Source organism: Trichogramma pretiosum, unplaced genomic scaffold (assembly GCF_000599845.2).
Source record: "Trichogramma pretiosum strain Unisexual culture from Peru unplaced genomic scaffold, Tpre_2.0 scaffold8, whole genome shotgun sequence".
Lineage (NCBI taxonomy): Eukaryota > Metazoa > Arthropoda > Insecta > Hymenoptera > Trichogrammatidae > Trichogramma > Trichogramma pretiosum.
Genome location: NW_019641699.1, coordinates 2,079,563 through 2,101,196, shown reverse-complemented (window position 1 = coordinate 2,101,196; position 21,634 = coordinate 2,079,563). Strand labels below are relative to the sequence as shown.

Below are 21,634 nucleotides of genomic sequence, written 5' to 3'. Positions count from 1 at the left end.
GCGCTGCTTCGAAATCTTAATATATTTTATAATATTAGCGTGGCCAATTGTTTGAGCAGTGAATAAGCGCTACGAAACATTTGTTTTGCGCTGTAGTAAATAGAGCCGATAAAAAAATCAAAAACACGATCAAAATTTTTTTCTTTAAATAGCAAATTTATAATTGTGTTAGCGCAATAATATGTGTGCTTAAACGTGATTATATTTGTAATTATAATTGTATAAAGATTATCCGCGTGGACAAGAGCGGCATAATGACTCGAGCGAATGATGACAAAAAAAACTTTGCCAATTCACGTGTATTTCGTGGATACGAATACGAGTATGTGTGCGCGTGTGTGCGTGTGAATACGTTCAACAGCCAATGAGCAAGAAACAAATTTTTCATGATCCAGCGACAACCGAAGCCCGAGAGACCTTCAATATCTTGAGTGAGCCTGCACTGTAAGTGTGTGCTTTCGTGTGCGCATGAGAAAGAGACAGATTGAGGAAAAATCTGGCAAAAAGTCGGCGCATTACATATACCAACAGTGTGTCGACTGTCGAGTAGAGCAGTCCAACCGGCTACTATACATATATATTGTGCGTACAGCATGTGCATATCACAGATGAGCCAGACAGAGATGGATTGAGGATAAAATTGGCGAAACTCTGCGATTCGTCGGATTATATTCGCTCGGTATCGCGTTGACTCGTGTGCCGACGAGTTCGCTTTATACACACAATCACGTATATCTATATAATATATAATGTATTACGTAAATATATATAACAATTAAAATCAAAGCATTCTTAGAATTTTCAATGTTAAGGATGCATGAACGTTCGCACAGGCTTTATTTCTTTATGGAGTTGCGGCCGAATTCTTTTTTCAAATTTTTTTTAATATAAGTTGCGTATTACCGACTCATCTGCTCATGACGTACTCCAAGGTTTTTATATTTTTTCAATGCTTTTCCCTCGTACGATTATTCATCTTTTTCCCCTATCCTACAAACTAGTGGATGATGACTTGAAATAAAAATGAAGTTATATGAAAATATTAACATTCTTGCTTTATAAATCTCACTTTGCTAAATAAGCATATATTTCTAACGTAGAACGTTATTTTATCACATGGTAAATTCATTATATTACAAATGGTATTTACAGTTCTCTGGCAATTGAAATCAAGTATTTCAATTTTACTTTTTATGAACACTCGCCGAAGAAAAATTTTGCGATGCAAAATTGGTAAATTTTGCGGTATAGTCCACACTGTTTTCGTTCATTATGCAGTGCATGTTCGCTGCCTGTTAAACAGAAATTAAAGAATTAAAAATATTTTTTATAAAAATTAAAAAATATAATTTAATCTTACTTCTGATGGAGGCCTGATAATTTCGATCATAGGAATTTCTGTTTGACTTCTTTGCGAACTTGCTTTTATCGGAGACTCCAATTGTCCCAAAAAACTGCTGAGAGAAAAATCTGCCACCTGCAAAAAAATGTCTATGAAGATCAATTGTTATACAAACATTAATTCATTCTTTGATAATTTCGAAAAAAGTACCTCGCTGTTAAGCCACTGCTGTTCTCCCTCTTTTAAAATCTGCATAGCGCTGGTAATACTAGAATTCGAATTGGCGACTTTTGGCGGCTCGACAGTTCCGTTATCAAGCACACCTAGGAAATGTTTTTGTGTGTTTTCCAAGTTGTTGTTTTGCACTTGCTCATTGCTGATCGTATGAATAGGCGAGATATCATTCGATGGAAGTATAGTTAGAGTGACAGTTTTCGTTGAGGTTCCGACCGAAATGTTATGCACCTCCCCATATGAGATAGGTTGTTGTTGCTGCTGCTGCGGCTCGATTGTTGTGGTTTGCAATGCTGTCTTCGGAGTTACCGGCAGTACTCGTTGAACGACTAGATTTCTTTGCCGAATAATACGACCTCTTCGACCAAATTTCGTACGGTATTTCTGTAATTTTACGTATAATTATTTAACATTATTATCAATGTACTACAACAATTGAAATAATTGAAAAAAAATTTTTTAATTACATCCAACTGTGTTTTAAATGCTTCTGGACCACCCATTTTATGATATGCCAAAGGTATAACCGGTCTTACAAACGTTGATTCTTTAGTTGAAGGTATTCTAGATGAGATCACCGTTTCATTGCTGCCTGATACATTATCGTAACCCTGTTGATATAACAAAAACAAAATTTTAAACTATTTCTAGTAATTGTATCTAAAATTCACATTATACAATATATTATACTACCTTGCTTGAACAGAAACTGTGTTTGGCTATTGATAATAATTTTTGCAAAGATGCAGTTAAACTATCTTTGCTCTTTTGAGGATTACCAACTACATTTGATTTTTCACCTAATGTGTCGTTTTGTGGTGTTTCCCACCAATATTCTAAAACTACTTTAGAATCTCGCCCAAACTGAAAAAAAAATTGTTTATGAGCCTAAACCATTAAGGATCAATTTCAAATATTATTTTTACCATCAAAAACAAATCTCCAACAGTAATTGTGTTAATCTCATCTACGTTCCAACCTAAGCGGATTCTTTCAATAGTTTCTCTACCAGGAAAACCTCCAGGTTCAGTGTGCTGTTCATCTAATGGCTTTGGAATACTTTTGGAAGAATTTAATTTTTCCGTTGAGGATACTATACTAGATTCTGCTTGATCTATATCACTGCTATCAGGCACATCATCACTTTTAGAATTTAATCTTTTAAGGTCTCCTTTAAATTTTTTAAGACCTTTTTTTCCCATACTTTTCATATTTTGAGAGGAACCTAATAACTCTACTCTTGAACTTTTCAATCCAAGTCGATTTTCATAGGAATTTAAGCTAACACTGTTACTAGTTAAATACTCTCCCAAATTAACAGCTGGTAGAGTTATTTTACAGCCTGTTGGAGGAGCAACTCGTAAAATTTTTGTACTTTTTGCATCATTGTTAATTAAATTATCCATATCAGCATTCTGAAATATAAATAAATTTTATATCTTGGCATTAAAGGTTCAACTAAAAAAAAACAAAGAGTTTACATTTTTTGGTTTCCATGGTCTCCACCTATGTTGTAAATATAATAATATACTAGAAAGTCTTCTTTGTATTGGAACTAATGTTCTAACTCTGGGATTCATAGCAAGTGTTTGAACATTCCACCATGTCAAATTATTACCAGGGCGTAGTTCAACTGTAACTCTAGACGGAAGCTTTAGATCTTCAGCCCAACCTAGCGATTGAAAGATAAACTGATGTTAATAAATCTTCTAAGTAAAATAGTATCTCATGTGATAATCACCTTCTAACCGGTTGAGTTTTCTTAAAGCTCTGCAAATAGGTGTTTTGATTCTCATGGTTTTTCCTCGCAGACGTACTTGTGTGTATCCATAGTATACAAGTTCATTTAATTTCATTTGCACTTTCTCATGCATCCTAGGCAATTTCCTTCTTAATTCACCATAATTAATCAAACCATATAACTCCTGTGATGTTTTTTTTACTTCTGTAAACAATTTTTAAATATTATTCTTGATGATGTTATTACATATTTGTATCAATAAAATATAAAATACAAACCCTCTGAAAATTTGAGATGTTTTGATATTTTTAACCATGTACGATAGTAAAAATGTCTTATTTGTTCTTTGTTCTTAATCATTTTTTCAGGCATTCCTTTTTTCTTTCCTTGTATAAGAAAATATGTCTGCAGTGCATCAAAGTCCTTGCCATATTCATTTATAGCCTTGAAAAACGTCTCCTTATCTTCCATTGACCAAAGCTCACAAGTTCTTTTGAGAGACCTTTTAGCTTCAGCTTCTGGATCATCTTTACCATCTGTTCCAACGTTAAATATTAGTTATTAAGAACAGTTTTTTAATGTCAGTTTTTAATGAAATGGTTTATTCAAACCTCTTTTATCAGTTGAATCACTGTTAGCTTTTCTTTTAGAACCTCTAACAATTTTAACATTAGCATTTTTAGAATCTGAACTAACAACACAACCGTTGATTGGAATATCTGATGATACGGACGATTTTGTTGGTCCAGGTGACGTTAAGTTTTCTTCTTTGTCTTCGTTAACGTTTTCGTCCTTCGACGTACTACTACTAGGATCTTCGAGCGTAACATTTGATTTTTCGGGAGTTGACATAATCGCAATAGTTTCATCCTCTTTCTCTACTGATGTCATTTTTCTCACGAAATTATTGCATACTCTACTGTAAACATAGGGATCAAAATAATTTCAATGACATTGAAAGATTGTAAAGTATTGAACATGAAAACTATTATTCAATTTGTTAATTACTTTTCACACGACTATATTCTATCAATTAAAATAAAACTGAATAACAATCATTGCGTCTTTGTTTATTTGACATTTGACATAAAAAAAGAAGTGTGCTGGCTGAATACGCACGACGATTTGGAGTTGAGTTGTATTTACACCTAACCAAAACGTGCAAGTTGTTTTGGTATCTTTCTGCTGACTAGTGACACTCACTACACGTTTATACACACCAACTGCTACCATAACACTTTGTCCGCGTGGTGCTGCATTTAAAAGTCCATTCTTATCTTAGATAGACTTACTGATTTATATCCGCACACATTTTAAAATCGAGTTTTGTGATTAACTCATTAGAGTATGGACATAATAATTCTATAGTGTCCCTTAATTTATTTTTAATCATTTTTGCTTCTTCATTAGATTCCTTCTGTTATAAAAATTAGCAAGGTGATTTTTAAAATAATTTTATTTAAATTTTTCTCGAAAAATTACGATAATTAATGTATCGTCAAAGGAGATTGAAAAAAATCCAATTAGTGCATCGAGCTTGGTGTTGCCGAAGTCAGCATGTGATTTTCTCATTAAAATTGTTGTAGTATTAATTAATCTTTAGGTGAACTTTTACTGCTTTTTTAAGATTTTTATTTCCTTTGATTTATGATTAATCTGCTCACTCTAAAAAGTACATGATTGCTCGTGATCGAGCAAGTGATCTTTACTTCCTAAAAGAGCATAATAATTTACTCAAAAAATGAGAGTTTTATAGACGAATTAAGTGAAAAAGTACCCGCCTTAATTGCCATTTCTAGACAAACAACGACAAAGATAAAGGGTGACACCAATTAGTTTTACCTGACAACAAGTAGAGTCGCGCGAGATAACTTGCGAACTGAGTTATCTACGTCTGCTCTGATTTTAGGATAATATCGAGGGCCCGTAAGGCCTCGGGGTCGATTCTCTTTCTATAACTTTTGTGGTGCGGGGAGCCTATGTCACTCGGTTACGCGACAGCGTCTATTAATGTTACAAGTATTTGTTCTCCGTCTGAAATACGTTAAGTGTGTCCGATTAATTCGATTGATCACCGAAAGTGTGTAACGAAGTGCATCTAGTGAGTGCGAATAAACTGTATCGAGTTTATACGAGAAATCGAGGTAGAGCATCCTCATCACCGACGGACAGGTTGAGCACGTAGAGCAAACCACTACAACTGACGCAAAGCGAGACACCACAGCGAGTCGTCTAATTAAATAAATTGTATGTTAAATTAATTATATTTAAGATTAAGCATAAGTCCGCGAGATTTGTAAATCGATTAGAATATAATAAATTACCCCTTTAATGTACCCAATAATTAGAGTGTTCACACACTTCATTTCCCATCCCACTATTCTCTCCAGCCAGAATAAGATCTGTAATAATAATTTATTATGAAACAATACACCCGTTACATTTGTATGAATTTGCCACGGTGTGATGCGTTGTTAAGTTTGAACTGGGTGATCTTCGAGTTTGATTTAATCGAAACTTATCTAAAACTTGAAGCTTAGTGGAGTGTCCAATGGGGTATAAATTAATTCAAATGTATGTATATCTAAAATATCTTTTGGCAATATTTTTTCAAGTATAAATGACTTTTGTTCTCTTCTTTTGACTCTTAGAAAGAAAAACATTTTTTTAACTCTAGCTATGCCTCTGAAGTGTAACTCGTTACATCAGTTGTCAAGCTCCGAATTGTTTGCGAGACATTTCTAAAAATAAACATCATTTTTGTTACTTTACATTGTTTTGTAATTATTTTTAAAACTCTATGAGTCATAGGACCTGTAGATCTGTTAGCATCTGGAGTAGATGGATCTTTGAAAAATCAGGCATAAGTATTAGTCACGATTCGTTCATTATTTTCTCACTTGAAAATTGCGCACGTAGAAGCAGGAATACGTGAGCTTTACGATAATCCATCATTTGTTAAGGGGATACAGATATTAGCCTACGCGCAAATTTACTTGTACGCGAGAAAACGAAAATCTATTAATAATTCCAAATTATGCGTAAGTTGTACACACAGAACTCGAGCTGCAAAAATGCAAACACGCATGTTATAGATATACTTTTAGCTCATAATTATTTCTCTCGTATTCTCGTTTTCGATTTGATCAGCGTTCTCGTGTTTCCAGACCATTTTATTCTGAATAAGACGATCGTTATTTTGAGGAATTCAATGCCAAAAGTCACCGCGACAACAGCTGCGCTACTCTCAGAGTCAAAATTTTCGTACGGTTTTTAAAATCCGGATTTTTCTGCTTTTATAAACTCATGGTTCTCGATTCAGGAACGGTACTACGGAGACATTATACTGACAGTGTTTGTGTATAGGATATGTACATAAACATGTATCAATTGAAGTTAATCATAGCTGATTGCTCAGCAATGCACACGAGATCTTGAAAAAAGCCTGCTACTAGAATCGTTTCGCCGCTGTACATTTGCGACGGAGTGGCATGAATGCAAATAGCAATCCAATCGCTTTTCGCTCCTAAAGCGAAGCAAAAATATTTTCATTGCTTAGGGAATAGGTACAAGGATGAAACAAATTGCTAAAAAATGCAATTAGCTCGTAGTTTTTTAAAACTAAATTCCAAATTGAGATGAAACTGATAAATGCATTGTATAATTTTCGAAGATTAGTAAAAAAAACGGTCTAATCAAAATATTTTAGCAACACTATAATAAAAATAGCTAAACACGAGTTGGGCTGGGGTCACTGAGACGTTAGAATTGCTCGAATGCGTCAACTCGCTATGAGCTGTACAACTTCGGTAGATCATCCATTACCGATTATGGTATTTTAATATTGGTTCAATTAAGCTACTCTAATGTGCTCTGCAGCAGTCATTTGCATGAATAATGTAGCAAAAAAAACAATTATTTAGCATCGAGTATAAAGATGATTAGAATTCAGTGTATGAAAAAATCATTGTTAGTATCGATCTGTCGCACTCAAAAAGATACTGTATACATTTGTGATTTAGCGAAAAAAAACTTGTCCAGAGAATTTCTAGCTTGGTCTATATTTGAATTGGTGTATTGAATGTACAGGCTGATGCTATGATCAAGCCAAAAAACTGATTTCCCCAGAAAAGTCATCTCTAAGGACGAAATTAAAAAAATTGTCTAAAAACGTTGTATTATTATTTAGCTACAACTTGAAAAAAGGAAGAGGAACCGTTGTTTCTGACTCGACTGAAACTTGTTGAGCTTGATTGGATCAAACTCGAAAAATTGGATACTTGCACAGGAACTTGAAAGATGCACTCCAATTGTATTTATACCATTTTCGCTCGTAATTGTAATCGGCATAAAAGGAGTGCCGTTGCAAAGTACATGTATGGTATAGGGTAAATGTGCCTATTACCGACCACCCTCCAGTTTTCGGCCACCCAAGGTTATTATTTAAACAAATAGAAATATATATCAAATTTTGACGTAATAAAATATTTTTTTAATTCTTTAAATATTATACTTTCAGAGAAAATTTATAGCTACCCTTGAAAATTATTAAATCTGTTTTGTAGCTCAATTTATAATTCTGACCTGGTCGAAAATTGGACTATGCGGTAAAATTGTCCATCCAGTTTTCGACCACCTGTAATAATTCTAAATAATTTTTATTCAAACGTTTTTTATTCAATTTGAAGCTCATCAGTAGGTTTCTCATGTACTTTAAGACATGTATGTTCATTTATTATGCTTTCAGAGCTCGAAAATAAAAATTTAACCGAGATCCAACTTCAGGGTCATTGACGGCTCAGTGAGGTGGTCGAAAACTGGACGATTCGTATTTTTTTGGCTTTATCCATTTTTTTAGAAGTATCATAAGCTTTTTTGGTCAAGTGTACGTACTCATTCGAAAGGTTACTTTATTTTCTATCAAAAGGTATCTTTAGAAACATTTTCAAACGTAACATACAAGCTCTGTAAATGAGCAAAGAACGATTTTTTCTTAACTGTCCGAAAACTGGCGCATTCACCCTATGACGCAGTTGATGGTGCAATAGAGGACGAGTCTGAAAAGTGATCACTGCCAGTGTTACGATATTGGTATAGTCATAAAAGAGTATATCACTAGCATCATGGACGATATATTTCGAAGGCTTGGGCTCGTCTTTGGTCAAAAAAAGATGGGTAGGATCGTTCGTCCATCTCCGAGCAGCAGTGGCTAGTCGAGTATCGTTTCAATTCAAGCTATCCACTGGTTTGGCGCGAAGCAACAGGTGTCGAATCTAGCAGTCACTGTTTGGCATGCAGTACCTCTATCAGTGCCGGATTATAACATAAGCAGAGTAGGATGAGCCTACAGAGTACATACCTCTGCAGAGTAGCCCCCTTCCCCTCTCTTCCCACAAAATTGGGAAATGATTTTTTTACCAAGCAAACGAAAGAACAAAAACTTACAAAAAGCAATGTTTTGCACACCCAAATAACCCTAAGTAACTCAGGAAACCCAATCGATCCAGGCAGTGTAGTTTTTAACAAATTAAATTTGCAAACCCAAGTAACCCAAAGTAACTGAGTCAACATAGCTTAAACGGTTTTGAAATGATCAAACATCCCAGCTCACTTTGAGCAGTTTGAAAAAAAATTAAACTTACAAAAATAAGTAAATTAAGTAATCCAATTGGTGCCCTTTTTAAATGATCAAATATTAAATTTGATAACCCTTGTAATAAATTGACTTAGCTCAGACATTTTAATCGATTCATTGATGAGCAAAAAAAACAAATAAAATGTCGCTAGCAGAATTACTTGACTTACTTAGCTTTGTACATAAAGATATTAGAAGAATGGACGTGCTAAGTTGATTCGAAAACGTGAGCTTGTAGCTTTGTTTATTGAAAAGGCACGAGCTTGGTTAATGGGTTCGATTTTCAAATTATTCAAAAACAGTTGAAGCTTGGTCAACTGTATTACCTGGGGTTACTTGGGTTTGCTTATTCAATTTTTTCTAAAAGCACGTAGGTCGATTTTATTGAAAGCTGTGGTTGGAGTGGCAGTCGATGGGAATCGATTCGATTTGAAGTTGACGATCGGCGATCGGTATGTACTGATCCACGCGCGCAAGGTAGCACCGATGCGTTGGGTATAGCTAAGTCGAGAAAGCTCCAAGTTCGGTAGACGATATTCGTCCGAGGCATGTCGGTGACTGTACTCTGCAACATTCATACAAGACGCGCATTATTGTACTACACGTAGACATGTACATTAGAATAATTGGCGCGCGCAAGCACTCGAGCATATGTCTAGGTATCGCTATATGGCACTCGGTCCGAGGCTCCCCGAGTCTCAGCTGCACGGCCGGCTCTATTTATCGCGATCGAGCGCCAAATAAACGATTTCGAATCGCAGCCGCGCTTCGTACCTCTAAATAGCTATAGCTAACTGGAATACAATTATAAATTCGCGCGCGCAACACGCCTTATAGTCAGCGGCACGTAATACTTAGTCAGTCGGTTTCATAGGTGTGCATAAGATAGCTATATAGACGCGCCAATAGGTATATAGGTGTATGCACGCGGCGACTATGCGACTAATTTTATTATTAGAATTTTCGGCTCGCTTTCTCGGCATATCCGATCGTTGGATCGGAGCGCGCCGCCGACTCGGATTACGCTCGTCGGTCCGAGCGCGCGGCGACAAACGAGCCCAGCATATAGCGCGCGCACTAATAACGTCGAGCGAGAAGGAAATTTCCAACGACGAGCTAATATTCGCTCGTTTTCTTTCTCTCCCTGTCGAATGGCCGAGAGCTCGCGCTAACCGAGCATTCGACCCACGCGTACTTCTGTATATTGTGTACGCGGCCACACGAGGCTCGACCGACGAGTATATAAGTCTTCTCAAAGAGTCGCTCGGCTCTCAGCGAGTTGCAGCTTACTCGCGCCGATAATTATTACTGCATATACATATTATATTCCTGCCAAGTCGGAGCAATCACAAGCCCGCAAAGACGCGTCGTAGTGTGTGCTCGGCTACTCGCACTCGCATAAGCGCAGTTCTGAATGCTGCACAGCAGTGCAGCACACACACACACGTTTATCGGGCTATAAAGGAGTGCATGCCAATTGCCGCGCGCAGACCAAAGACTGACTCTCGCAGTGTTGGACGTACCGACGTGCTCGACGCCTCTATGAGCGAGAGTTGCGTTGCGACGACGAGACACGACTCGCGACGTCGATTGTGCGCGCCAATGCCGCCGATATACTAGCGGGATCCCTAACGATACCCAATGTCTACTTGTACATCCATATAGACTGAATCAAATAACTTCGGCGGCTCTCCTTTCGCTGCTTTCTCGCGAGCTCGTGACGAGCTGCTTGCACATGTATAAAAGCACCTATTGCAGTCCTAGCACTCTTCGCAGCGGAGCGGAGTCACTTCTCAACTTGGGCAATCGCTCGACGTCGCAGCTTCGAGCCTTCAACTTCGACTCGTGATCATCGGCCAAATTTTCTGTGCTTCAGTGCCTCGTTATCGGTACAGTGTCAAGTTTTTCTCCGACCAATTCCTGTACATTCTTTTTTCATTTTATATATATATCTCTCTCTCTATATATACAAATAAATATTTCGAGAATACCAAGACAAACGCGCATCACAGACTCTGTGCGTGACTGACGACTCGGCGCATCGGTGTGACCACTGCCCGCGTGTGAGTAAGTGTGTGTGTGTTTGTGTTCGCGCGTCTGTGTCCGTGTCACTATCTCGCTCTGGCTCTGCGCGTTCACTGTGCATACGAGCGCGCGGCGAGCGTGTGAGCGACACAGTCTGTAGTGGTGTGTATCGTGTATTGTGCATGTGTCAGTGCAGCTGACTGAGTGTCTATATATCTGAGTGAATAAGCCAAGTGACTGATCGAGCTTTTTAAACTACATCTGTTGCAAGGCTACGTCGTCGCCGTCATCATCGTCGTCGTCGTCGTCTGTATTGGTCTCTGTTCAACTGCCACAACTCAATTTATACAACTCACCAACCACTACATGTGTAGAAATATATATTATAATAACAAATATATATGTGCACAGACTGATCATCCATAACCCATGGATAATGGCTCTCGAGTGTCGTTGTTGCAGCTTTTTTATCACCAAAAATAAATAAGAGAGCCCACCGAGTTTACGGCTCCATTGTGTCGATCTCTTTAACGCGCTCTCGTGAGTCTCATCTTTCAATTGTGTGTTAGTGTTTCCGTTGTTGCTGCTGCTACCGTTGCTAGCGTTCACAAATTCAAGAGACGTGACGCGATATTATTTATTAATATATATGCGTAAACATCCAAATCAAAAAGTGTGCAAGTGTTGGCTTGGAAGTATAAACGTATACTCGCGTACATACAGTGTACTTCGCAATTAGTTTGCGAGAAGCGCGAGGACAATTATTGGTCACCCAGTTTGTGGGTTTTATTCGTCGATATCGAGCTCATGATTTTTAACGTTCTCGATTTTGTAGCAGCGATTTTTTAACGTCACTTTGTACAACTCATCTTCCACTTGCCCTTTCTGTCATTCTCTACGTTGCAGAGAAGGAAAATAATGCGAGCCAATCGTCATTATTATGATAATAATGCCGCCGTATTGTCAATTGCAACAATGTCGTTGTCAGTGCTTAGAATCTGCATCTTCCTTGCATTCGCCGTGGGCACTCTCAACCCAAGGTTATGTGCGGCTGGTGGTGGTGCACTGGACTCTGCACCAGCGCAAGCTGCATTGCACAAAGCTGCTGCAAAGATAGCGGTACAACAATCTTTTGTACCAGCATCTTCTGCTGGTTCTGCGCAAAGTGCTCCTGCAAAACTTGGAGGCGATGGTCTGGCTAAGCAAACTCTTGTTCAAGAAGGTAGAGATCATCGTAAACCTATGTTTATATCTAGCTCTTCTATAATAAACTTCTTTTCGCTAAAAGGTTTGAAATTGTCTGTTGCTTGTTATATGTGTCTGTTGCGTATTGTCTCTACATTGTAGTTATTTGTCATTTATTTATTTTTTAATTTTCTAAAGATATCACTTTCAAGACTATTAAAAAGGTGTTTTTTTCGTATCAAAATTATTCTTAGGATTTATTGATAATATTTGTTTACTTAAAGTGTGAGCAAGCTTGCAAATTATCTTTTGATTTTCATTCATTACTAAATATAGCAAATTTGAAATAATTTTTTTTGTGCCACCCCAACCTAAAGTAACATTTTACTCCCCCTGAGCAAAATGAAAATGTTACTTTAGGCCGGGAGATTCACAAAAAATTGTATTTGCATCTATGCAGCGAAAAAAGGAAAGTCTCAGAGTATGTAATTATCAGCCTCGGATGATAAATTACATGTGCTCTGAGACTTTCCAGTTTTTCACTCCCTAAGTGCAAAATATATACTATGTTATATTTTTTGTTGTGAAAATTTGAGGAATTATTTACTTCTGTTTGGACAATGTACCATATATTTTTATTTATTTGTAACTCAAAAGTAAATTTTAGTCATATTTCAATACAATCAAAGTAGTGTTTATATTGAATGTAAAGATGATTACTAATGTACTAAAATATTGGAACAAAAGTTAAATAATTTTATATTTTTTATTCTTTAATTTGAAAATTAACAACTATATAACAAGAATAAAACATTAGTCAAAACTTTTTTTTAGGTAAAACACTAATTATCTAATGATTGACTTTGATGAAACTAATTAGACATTTAAATCTTAGGAACTGATAGTTGTCATGATGATCTGACTTGCATTACAATGTCAGTTAATGACAGACAGGGCCTGGAAGCAATAAAATCACTTCATAGTCAATTGGATGATGATGCTAATGGAAATATAGATCTCTCAGAATCTGACGATGTAAGCATTTTCCATCTATAATAGTTTTTATTATTATAGTCTACAACATAATACATTTTTATTACTGTTTTTCTGTTAAAAAGTTTCTTCGAGAAGAACTTCAGTATGAAGCTGGTTATGAAAAGAGACAACGAGTATTCCATCACAATGATGACATGCATATTAGTGTTAGAGAACTATGGGATGCATGGGTTAAATCAGAGGTAATTACATTATCATGTATTTTTTTTCAAGATTTTAATTAAAAATGTTTTAGGAAAATTAAAATATCATTATTGTTTTAGGTACACAACTGGACAATAGAACAAACTTCTGAATGGCTTACAAGTAGTGTAGAACTTCCTCAATATGTTCCTACTTTTATTCAACATAGAGTTACTGGTGCAACTCTTCCAAGGTAAATTAACAATCGATTGTCTTTTCTATGTTTTTTTAAAAGTCATGATAATTTTTATTTTTATAATAATTTCCATCACCAGATTAGCTGTTAATAACAACTACTATGTAAGTAATGTTTTGGGGATTAAAGATCCTATTCATAAACAAAAAATTGCATTGAAGGCAATGGATGTTGTTCTTTTTGGTCCTCCAAAAGGTAATTTTGTGAAAAAATATGTTTCTTTGCATTTTAATAAAAGTGTATAATTATGAAATATAATTTTGCACAGATACTGGACATAGTCTGAAGGATCTTATTTTACTTAGCTGTTTGTTTGGAGCACTTGTTGGATGCTGGTTTGCTTTTCAGCAAAAAAAAAGTTCTCAAAAAGATCTTCACAGAATGATCAAAGATATGGAGAGCCTTCATAAAGCTGATCTTGAATTGAAAAGATTGCAAAAAGAATTTGAAATTGTGAAATTAGAACAAGAAAGTGTAACAACGGAAAAACGAAATTTAGAAAAACGTTTAAAAGACGAAAGCATGGCTATGAATTCATCGACATCTGATCTTCAAGTTTCCCAATTAAAAGCAGAAATTCAAGTAAGTCACGTGTTTTTTTATCGTTATTTAATGTGTTTCATTGTTACAAACATTGAATTTCTAATTAATTTTGAAGGAATTGAAGATGGAATTGCAAAGGGCTGAAGGGGAGTTAGAAGATCGTTTGTATTCACCCCCACATGGACTTCAGCACTGGTTACAATTGACTCATGAAATAGAAAATAAGAGCTACATGAAAAAAAAACAGATAGCTGAGAAGCAACTTCAAACTGCTAGAGAAGCAGTGAGTACCATTTTACTCATTTAATTTTTTCCAACACAAAAGATTAAAAATTCAATAAATATATTTTAGTGTGAAAAGTTGAAAAAGAAAAGATCTAGTTTAGTTGGAGCTTTTGTTTCAACACACGGAAAATCGATTGATGAAGTAGATAAAAGTATTGTTGAGGCCAGAACAGCGCTAAACGAGGTAACCGCTGAATTACAAGAGAGAGTACATCGGTGGAAGCAGATTGAGCTACTGTGTGGTTTCAATATTATTAATAATAATGGTATGAATTACTTGGAAAATCTTCTTTACAGAGGAGGATCTAACGGTAGAAGTGTAGGAATGAAAGGTTCGTTTTGTATAACGATTACATTCATGTAATTAAATCATTTTAAAGTGTTCCTCATTACAATTCTTGTAATTTTAGGTCGTCATAATAGCCAAGATGATTTAGACGATGATTTGAGTTCGTTGTACTCTCCTTCGCTTTCGGGTGCAGCAGGTAAGCAGGAATTGGACAACCATGACCACTCCAATTGACTGATTTTTGCTCAACTTATTGTGTCGATTCCTCTGCTCCATTTTTCTCCTATTTCGTGAAGCTATTACTTTCATTGCACTTAGTAATGGGTTTTTTGGTCCAATGCACTAGGACAATTTTTTGATCCTTTAACAATCATCCTAAATGAATGGTATTTCTGTTAATTTTTTTCATTTCTTTAACGTTATAAGTAGTATGTACTACTTAAGCAAGTTCGCGTAGTTATTTTTTAAAGTAAGAAGTATAGATCAAAAAGTAGCATTAAGTTTTTACTTTTTGTTACTGTACATATTGATTAAGATTCATTCATACTGAATTGACTATTTCCAGAATTTAGTATCAATTCAATGAGTTCAATTAAATTTATTAACATATTTTAACCAAATAATTGAGACCATGATTATTATTTTCAATTAGTAGTAGATGTTTTTTGTGTCAATGTCACATTAAAAACGCGAAAGATTTTTATTCATATGTTTCCTGTTATTTAACGAATATTGTGTGAAAATGTTAAAATTTCTTTTTATCAGAAACTTTTTAATTTTATAGAAGCGCGAATTACTTATTTTACACGCGAATTACTTATTTTGTAAATATTATGAATAGTGACTTTCAGTCTAACGAGTACGATGATTCGTGACTCATTATGCACACATATATGTAATTAGAAGTGAAGATAATTAGTACGGACTCTAACAAAAGATTTATTTATTGTTATCATAACTATTGATACAATCGAACGATAAGTTTTTTAAAATTGAGAAGGTCTTACAACTGCATCATAATTTACGAAACTCAGAAAAATGTTAGATATTTTTAAAGAGGATCTTTTTAAATGATTAATATAAGTATATAGAATATTTACGCCCTGGAGCGTAAATTTTTTTTCACATTTTAATGAGACTAAGAAAAGAACAATATACCAAAGTTAATTCGATTTTTAAAAACATTAAATAAATTATTAAATTATTCGAGAGTTACTGAGTTGACGCGTCAAATACACTCGTAAGCACATCGGATTTTTTATTTAACGCTTCCGAATGATTAAGACGGATTAAGACAAATTCGGACTCCGGTGCACTTTTTCTATGTCTGTGAACGCGCAACTTTAAAAGATAGCTATGCAATTTATACGATATCGTTTTAGTCATTTTTCGTGAATCTCAAAAAGTACACGTAGGTCTTGAAAGCCAAATGATTTGAGTACTTATACTCAAATAGACGATTTTATTTACTTTTGAAGAGAATATATGTTTTACTTGTACGCCGACTTGTATAAATGAACAGACAAATTTAAGATACCCGATCGTACTTATAAACGACATTTTGTACTGAAGCCGATTTCTTGCACACATAACATTTCGAGCAAGTCACGCTGGCACGGGTTAATTTCGCTGAAGCCAGAACATCATTTTATATTTTCTCTTTGAACTCGTTTATTAGACTTAATGATTACACTTCGAAGCCGCCGTTTTTTTGTATATAGTTATAGATGGTTTTTACATAGAATGTAGGTAGCGATCGAGCAATGATTTAAAATTGAGAATACTTGTAAATAATTAAAAAATTTAATTTCATAAGTTTCGGAAAATGTGATGGAACAATTTACTCGTTTTGTGTAAAAAATAACCTTACGTAAAGACAATTTTTTGAATATAATTTTAATCTTAGCTAATCATTTTTGTAGTAAATTTAAAAATATATAAATATTTATTCCATCTTTTTTGTGAGTGAAAGAACCGATTAACTTTTTATAAATTTGACTTGCGAGTTATTACGAACATAATTCTGTATTTGTGTTTCATTATCACTTATATTTTATATGTACATAAGTAATTATTATACATATTTTCATATTTTATATATGACAATAAAAAATAATAATAATTGATCAATAAAAATTAAATATTGAAAAATCAACGTGAAAAGATTTTTTTTTACATTTGATCCACATGCGTATACATGCGACAAACTCATCAAAGGAAAATGAGCAAAATTATTCTCCGTATCTGCTCTATGCTATTTTTTAGTACAATGCACAAAGCTTGCGTTATTATTAATTTTTGTTGATGTAACGATGCTATTATCGATCACTATCGCACGAACGACGCATCATATTAAATATCTTAGGTTTTGCGAGTATACATAATATAATGTAATGTGCATGCAATAATAACAACAATCCAGTCTATTGGACCACAATTAAAAATCGTACGCTGTTAAACATTATGCGATTCTTCATATTGGTGGTTGTTTGCATATGCTTGTAAAATTGCGATATTCTCGTAGTCTATGTTATACTAACAGTTATCTTTGCTACTTGCAATTTACTGCGTGCATGTGTCAGTAGTTACATAATTTCATGCATGTTTTTTTTACGCTCATAATATTATCTGTACATGTTTGAAAAGTTCAACAGAAGGCTTCAAACGATCTATATTGAGTTTGCCTCTTCTTTCGCTTATAATACTCATTTACAATACAGTTATATCACGATATTTTTGCCGTCTCAGTGGTAATTCGAATAAATATTCTGTAAAAGTCTCGTGAGTCATATTGGGGTATTCACAAGTAAGCACAATTCAATAGACAAACGTTGGCTCGTCTTTAGCACGATTAAAAGTTGAAAAAGGAAAAAAGATTTACCGCAGTGTTTACACCTTTAGAATGAATTGTAACTGCTTCCTAGAAACGTTACGCTTTTCTCAGGACAATACAAGCGTAATTTTTCAAGCTCACTAGTCATCTTATTTTTTTGTTTCGAGTAAAAATCAGCTTGCGCGATCACGAAAATGTCAGTGATCGCTCAAGAGACTAATACGCGTAAATCGAAGTTAACTTTGTCGGAGTTTTAAATGCGTACTTGATTTTATACCTACACATCTAAAGACTCAGTTGTATCAAGAGATCCTTGACAATACATAGATTTTCACGTGCTTTTGCTTTTACAATTTTTATCGACGCTTAATCATGTCTAATGATTCGTGCTGGTATAAGAATGTATATATTTATAGTAGCGCGTGCATTGACACAATGGTTTCCTTCATATAATTGCCAAAATTTCTCTCGCAAGCGCGACACTTGGTCTCGTTAAATATTGGGTTACATTTTGGGCTATTACTTTTCTTGCCTACACCAGTATACGCGATGTATGTTTATGTAAGCTTGGTTTTCTCGTCTTTAATATTTCATCGTTGTGCGCGAGAAATTCTCAAGGGAGAAAACTCGTCGCTTTTGCTTGGCTGCTCAAGCTCAAAACATACACTGATTTTAGACGACGCCTCGAAGCGAGCACTTGATTACCGAGAGTTGTAATTTGCCGAGGGGTAGCGGAGCGTAAAATCAAGGGCTCGTGTTCGGCCATGAACGCTGATCTACATGTAAAAAGTAGCCACGGCACTGTATGTCGCAGGTCTCTCGGAGAATCTCATCTGGAAAGAGTCGTCGAACCCGCCGGACTCATCGGGTAGCGAGGCCGGAAGCAAGGACACGCCAACCGAGTCGTCGACCAACGTGCAGTTCACCCTCGGCGGCGACTCGATAACCGACAACGAACAGCAGCAGTCCCAGTCTATGCCACCACAGCCTTCGGCATCGGTCAGCGCTAGGGTCGGCGACGAACGCTCCACTAGCATGATCAGGTCTTACAGCCAAGAAGCCAACATGACTGCGGGCGTCAACGAGGAGCCATTTCGGGCCATCAACAAATCGTCCCACTCGGATAATTCACTGATGGAACAACATCATCATGCCCACAAGCAGCAGCAGCAGCAGCAGCAAGACAACAGAATGAGCTCGAGGCTGGCTAGCTTGAAAAAGCCCTTCAGGGAGCTGTCGACCGTTGTGTCGTTGGACGAGGAAACCTTGTCGACGGACTCTGGATCGACTGCCGATCCCCTGTCGACCTCGTCTCAACTCGACGAGGCCACGAAAAAGCGAAAATCCAGAAAGATCTTCCCAGGGTTCGGCAAGAAGAGCAACAAAGCCAACAAGACGGACTCCTGATGCTGGCTTAGTTTCGGTCGCAGGCAGACCGCTTTCATCAAACGTATTATTATTCAGAGAACTTCGACCTACTCTTGACCTAAGATAAATGAGAAAAGCAACTTTGCTGCTGTGCCGCAAGCTGCTACCAACCCTGCCGGTGGTGCCGCCGTCGCCACTGTTGCTGCTGCTACTACGTGATGTGATTCTGCGACTTTTTTCACAGATTTTCATACGTATTATTAGACCTTAGTCCACTTCAGTCAATTTCCCGATAATTTTTACGTCTTATACATATATTTATAAATGTTACCATGTTGTCTGTATATCATTGTTATCATGTTTTCTTTTCCATTGTTTTTGACGATGATTTTCTTCGTGGGCGTGATGTGCGTTAGTACTTACAAAGCGACCAATTGAGACTTTGATCACGATGATTAAAAGCTCCGATAATAAATTATTTATCTATTCGTCGCACCCAAAAATGTAAAAGTCCTCCAAGTTTCAAGTTTTGAACATTTTTTTATTAACTTCGACGATGAGAATTTCTTTGTTCATACGTCTTCGGTTTAAGTGCCATTCTAGAAAAATGAGCTCTCCCGAACCAGAATATGATAATTTCGTTCAAATCGTCGAGAACTAAACTAACGATCATTCCTAAAAAAAGTCATAAGAAAAATATTATAACCACGGGGTTTTTTATTTTGCTGGTGATTTTTTGGTAAAAAATATATAAACATACCTTATTAAAAACATCGAGACAATATTTTTTCTGTCTAAACTTAGATTAGACGTTTCAAATGCGAAATTTTAAAAATATTTTAATGTAGAAATAAAACTTAAAATAATTAATTTTTATTTATCACCAACTACAATAAAAAAACTACTATTATAAATGTAAATAAAAAACACATTCATTTATATACATGTGTAAAGTACTTGAAAAATAACTTATACTTAACTGAAAATGTGATCAGATACTTTAAACGCATAAGTAAAACAAAATCCGATGGAAATATTTTTGTCAAATTTTTTACAATTGTTACCACAGGTTCGTGCACCGTTGAAAGTGCATTATATGTAGCTTGGAAAAATACTTAGCTTTATTTAACTTTTTTCTCGTATTTAATTTCTTTCCGATTTTGTTTTACTTTTACAATAAATAGTAGTTTTACATTCAGCATTATAACCGAAATTTTTATACCAAAAACCAAATTAACTTTAATCATACAAATTTTAATTGTGTATAATTCTATTAATGGCATCTCACAAGCCGCACAACTATAACGATTAAAATTTTTTACAAATTCGTCAACGAATATGATCGATTTTACATTTTATAAAGTTATATTGGATGTGACTACGATTTTTGTACTTTTGTGAATGAAGAAATAATACTAATATAATTCAAGTCCATCACAATTGAATGAAAAAAGGCTTAAAAATGATAAAAAGTCATTATTCAAAAATTATTACATTACAAGAAAATTTGATCGCACATTAAATCAAATTTTCGACTATATTGTTGCATTGTAGGGTACTGCAACTGATTTAAAGAATTGCAGTAGGTTATTATAATTAAATCATAACAGAGCAAGTATTCTGTACTTGTACATTGTGTCTCTCATCACATATAGATATAAAATACAAGGAGAGTATCGCCAGGCACAGCTGCCAAAAAATAAAAGTATATAGATTTCTTATTATGCCCGAACGTTTAAATAAAACGTCGCAATTGCACTGGCAATAATATATGCTTAGCCAAATTGACACTTATACACATTCACTTACACATTAAAGCTATGAAGGAAAAATGAAATAAAATGTACATACGTTGTTTAGTAGTTTCGATCATAAATATGAAGGTTTTTTTCGTCATACTTCTGTACTTGCATCAGTAACCCAAGCGAATATACGTGCGTTTAAAAGTCTTATAAAGCTTAATTTGTTTAATATTACGCTAAAGTAAGTTACTTTTGTGAGTAAAAAAATAAAACTGAATTAGTAATAAAGATAACTGAATATTGCTAAGATTCCTTTATATCCGATGATTGTTAACGAACGCGCAACGAAACGAATGAAAAATACTATAATTATTTATTCGAACATACACACTTATTTATGTAATAAAATATATTAATTATGAGAGATCATAAGCATAATATTGATATCGTGAATCCAAAAGTATTATTATAATTGTTCTCACTATTAATACATAAATAAATTATAGATTTAATTACAAGCATGTTGTAATTTGTGGCTCAGTGCATCATGTAACGGTTAATAGTTTAAGAATTGTACTTATCTGTTATGCAAATTATACGTTATATATTATAGGTCACTTTAAGATTATTGACTATTTTTGGCTATCGTGAAAAAACTGTAAATCATTAACTACAGATTAGATCAATCGCCATAATAAAAATATATAGTTACGTTAATGTTACAAGACTATTGTTAGTTTTTAGAAAATGCGCGTCTTCCCCATCATTGGTATAATATAATTTACATTGAATGTAAAAAGATCTGAACAGTCTGAAAAAATTTATAGTAATTTTTCCAAAAGCAATAAACGATTATAATACAACTACGTCAAATTTTTTTACCTCACTCCTCTTAATATGCAAATAAATAAATGTAAACAAGCGGAAAATAAATTTTTTATCCAATAAGGTAACAATATGGCTAATTGAATTATTGC

General features: G+C 34.9%; 2 protein-coding genes across 6 annotated transcripts; one reads left to right on the top strand and one right to left on the bottom strand.

Moving 5' to 3' along the window:
* Window positions 1-908: 908 nt before the first annotated feature.
* LOC106653066 (protein cramped) lies at window positions 909-9,457 on the bottom strand. Of its 3 annotated transcripts, none has more exons than XM_023462509.1 (11): window positions 9,279-9,457; window positions 3,929-4,236; window positions 3,596-3,853; window positions 3,318-3,521; window positions 3,058-3,248; window positions 2,503-2,991; window positions 2,270-2,440; window positions 2,044-2,187; window positions 1,553-1,960; window positions 1,361-1,477; window positions 909-1,292 (listed from the first exon to the last, which is right to left on the bottom strand). In XM_023462509.1, the coding sequence occupies exons 2-11, from the start codon at window positions 4,206-4,208 to the stop codon at window positions 1,185-1,187; spliced, it is 2,370 nt and encodes a 789-aa protein (XP_023318277.1). In that variant the 5' UTR covers window positions 4,209-4,236; window positions 9,279-9,457; the 3' UTR covers window positions 909-1,184. The 3 variants fall into 3 exon arrangements, with proteins under 3 accessions (XP_023318277.1, XP_023318276.1, XP_014227787.1); XM_023462508.1 differs by lacking the exon at window positions 9,279-9,457 and adding an exon at window positions 4,326-4,578 and having other exon boundaries at window positions 3,929-4,233; XM_014372301.2 differs by lacking the exon at window positions 9,279-9,457 and adding an exon at window positions 4,326-4,577.
* Window positions 9,458-10,479: 1,022 nt separating this feature from the next.
* On the top strand, window positions 10,480-19,810 carry LOC106653233 (stromal interaction molecule homolog). Of its 3 annotated transcripts, none has more exons than XM_014372606.2 (10): window positions 10,480-12,199; window positions 13,058-13,197; window positions 13,281-13,400; window positions 13,482-13,594; window positions 13,677-13,792; window positions 13,866-14,179; window positions 14,256-14,423; window positions 14,493-14,757; window positions 14,836-14,910; window positions 18,341-19,810. In XM_014372606.2, the coding sequence occupies exons 1-10, from the start codon at window positions 11,896-11,898 to the stop codon at window positions 18,952-18,954; spliced, it is 2,229 nt and encodes a 742-aa protein (XP_014228092.1). In that variant the 5' UTR covers window positions 10,480-11,895; the 3' UTR covers window positions 18,955-19,810. The 3 variants fall into 3 exon arrangements, with proteins under 3 accessions (XP_014228092.1, XP_014228090.1, XP_014228089.1); XM_014372604.2 differs by having other exon boundaries at window positions 10,480-12,265; window positions 18,362-19,810; XM_014372603.2 differs by having other exon boundaries at window positions 10,480-12,265.
* Window positions 19,811-21,634: the final 1,824 nt, after the last annotated feature.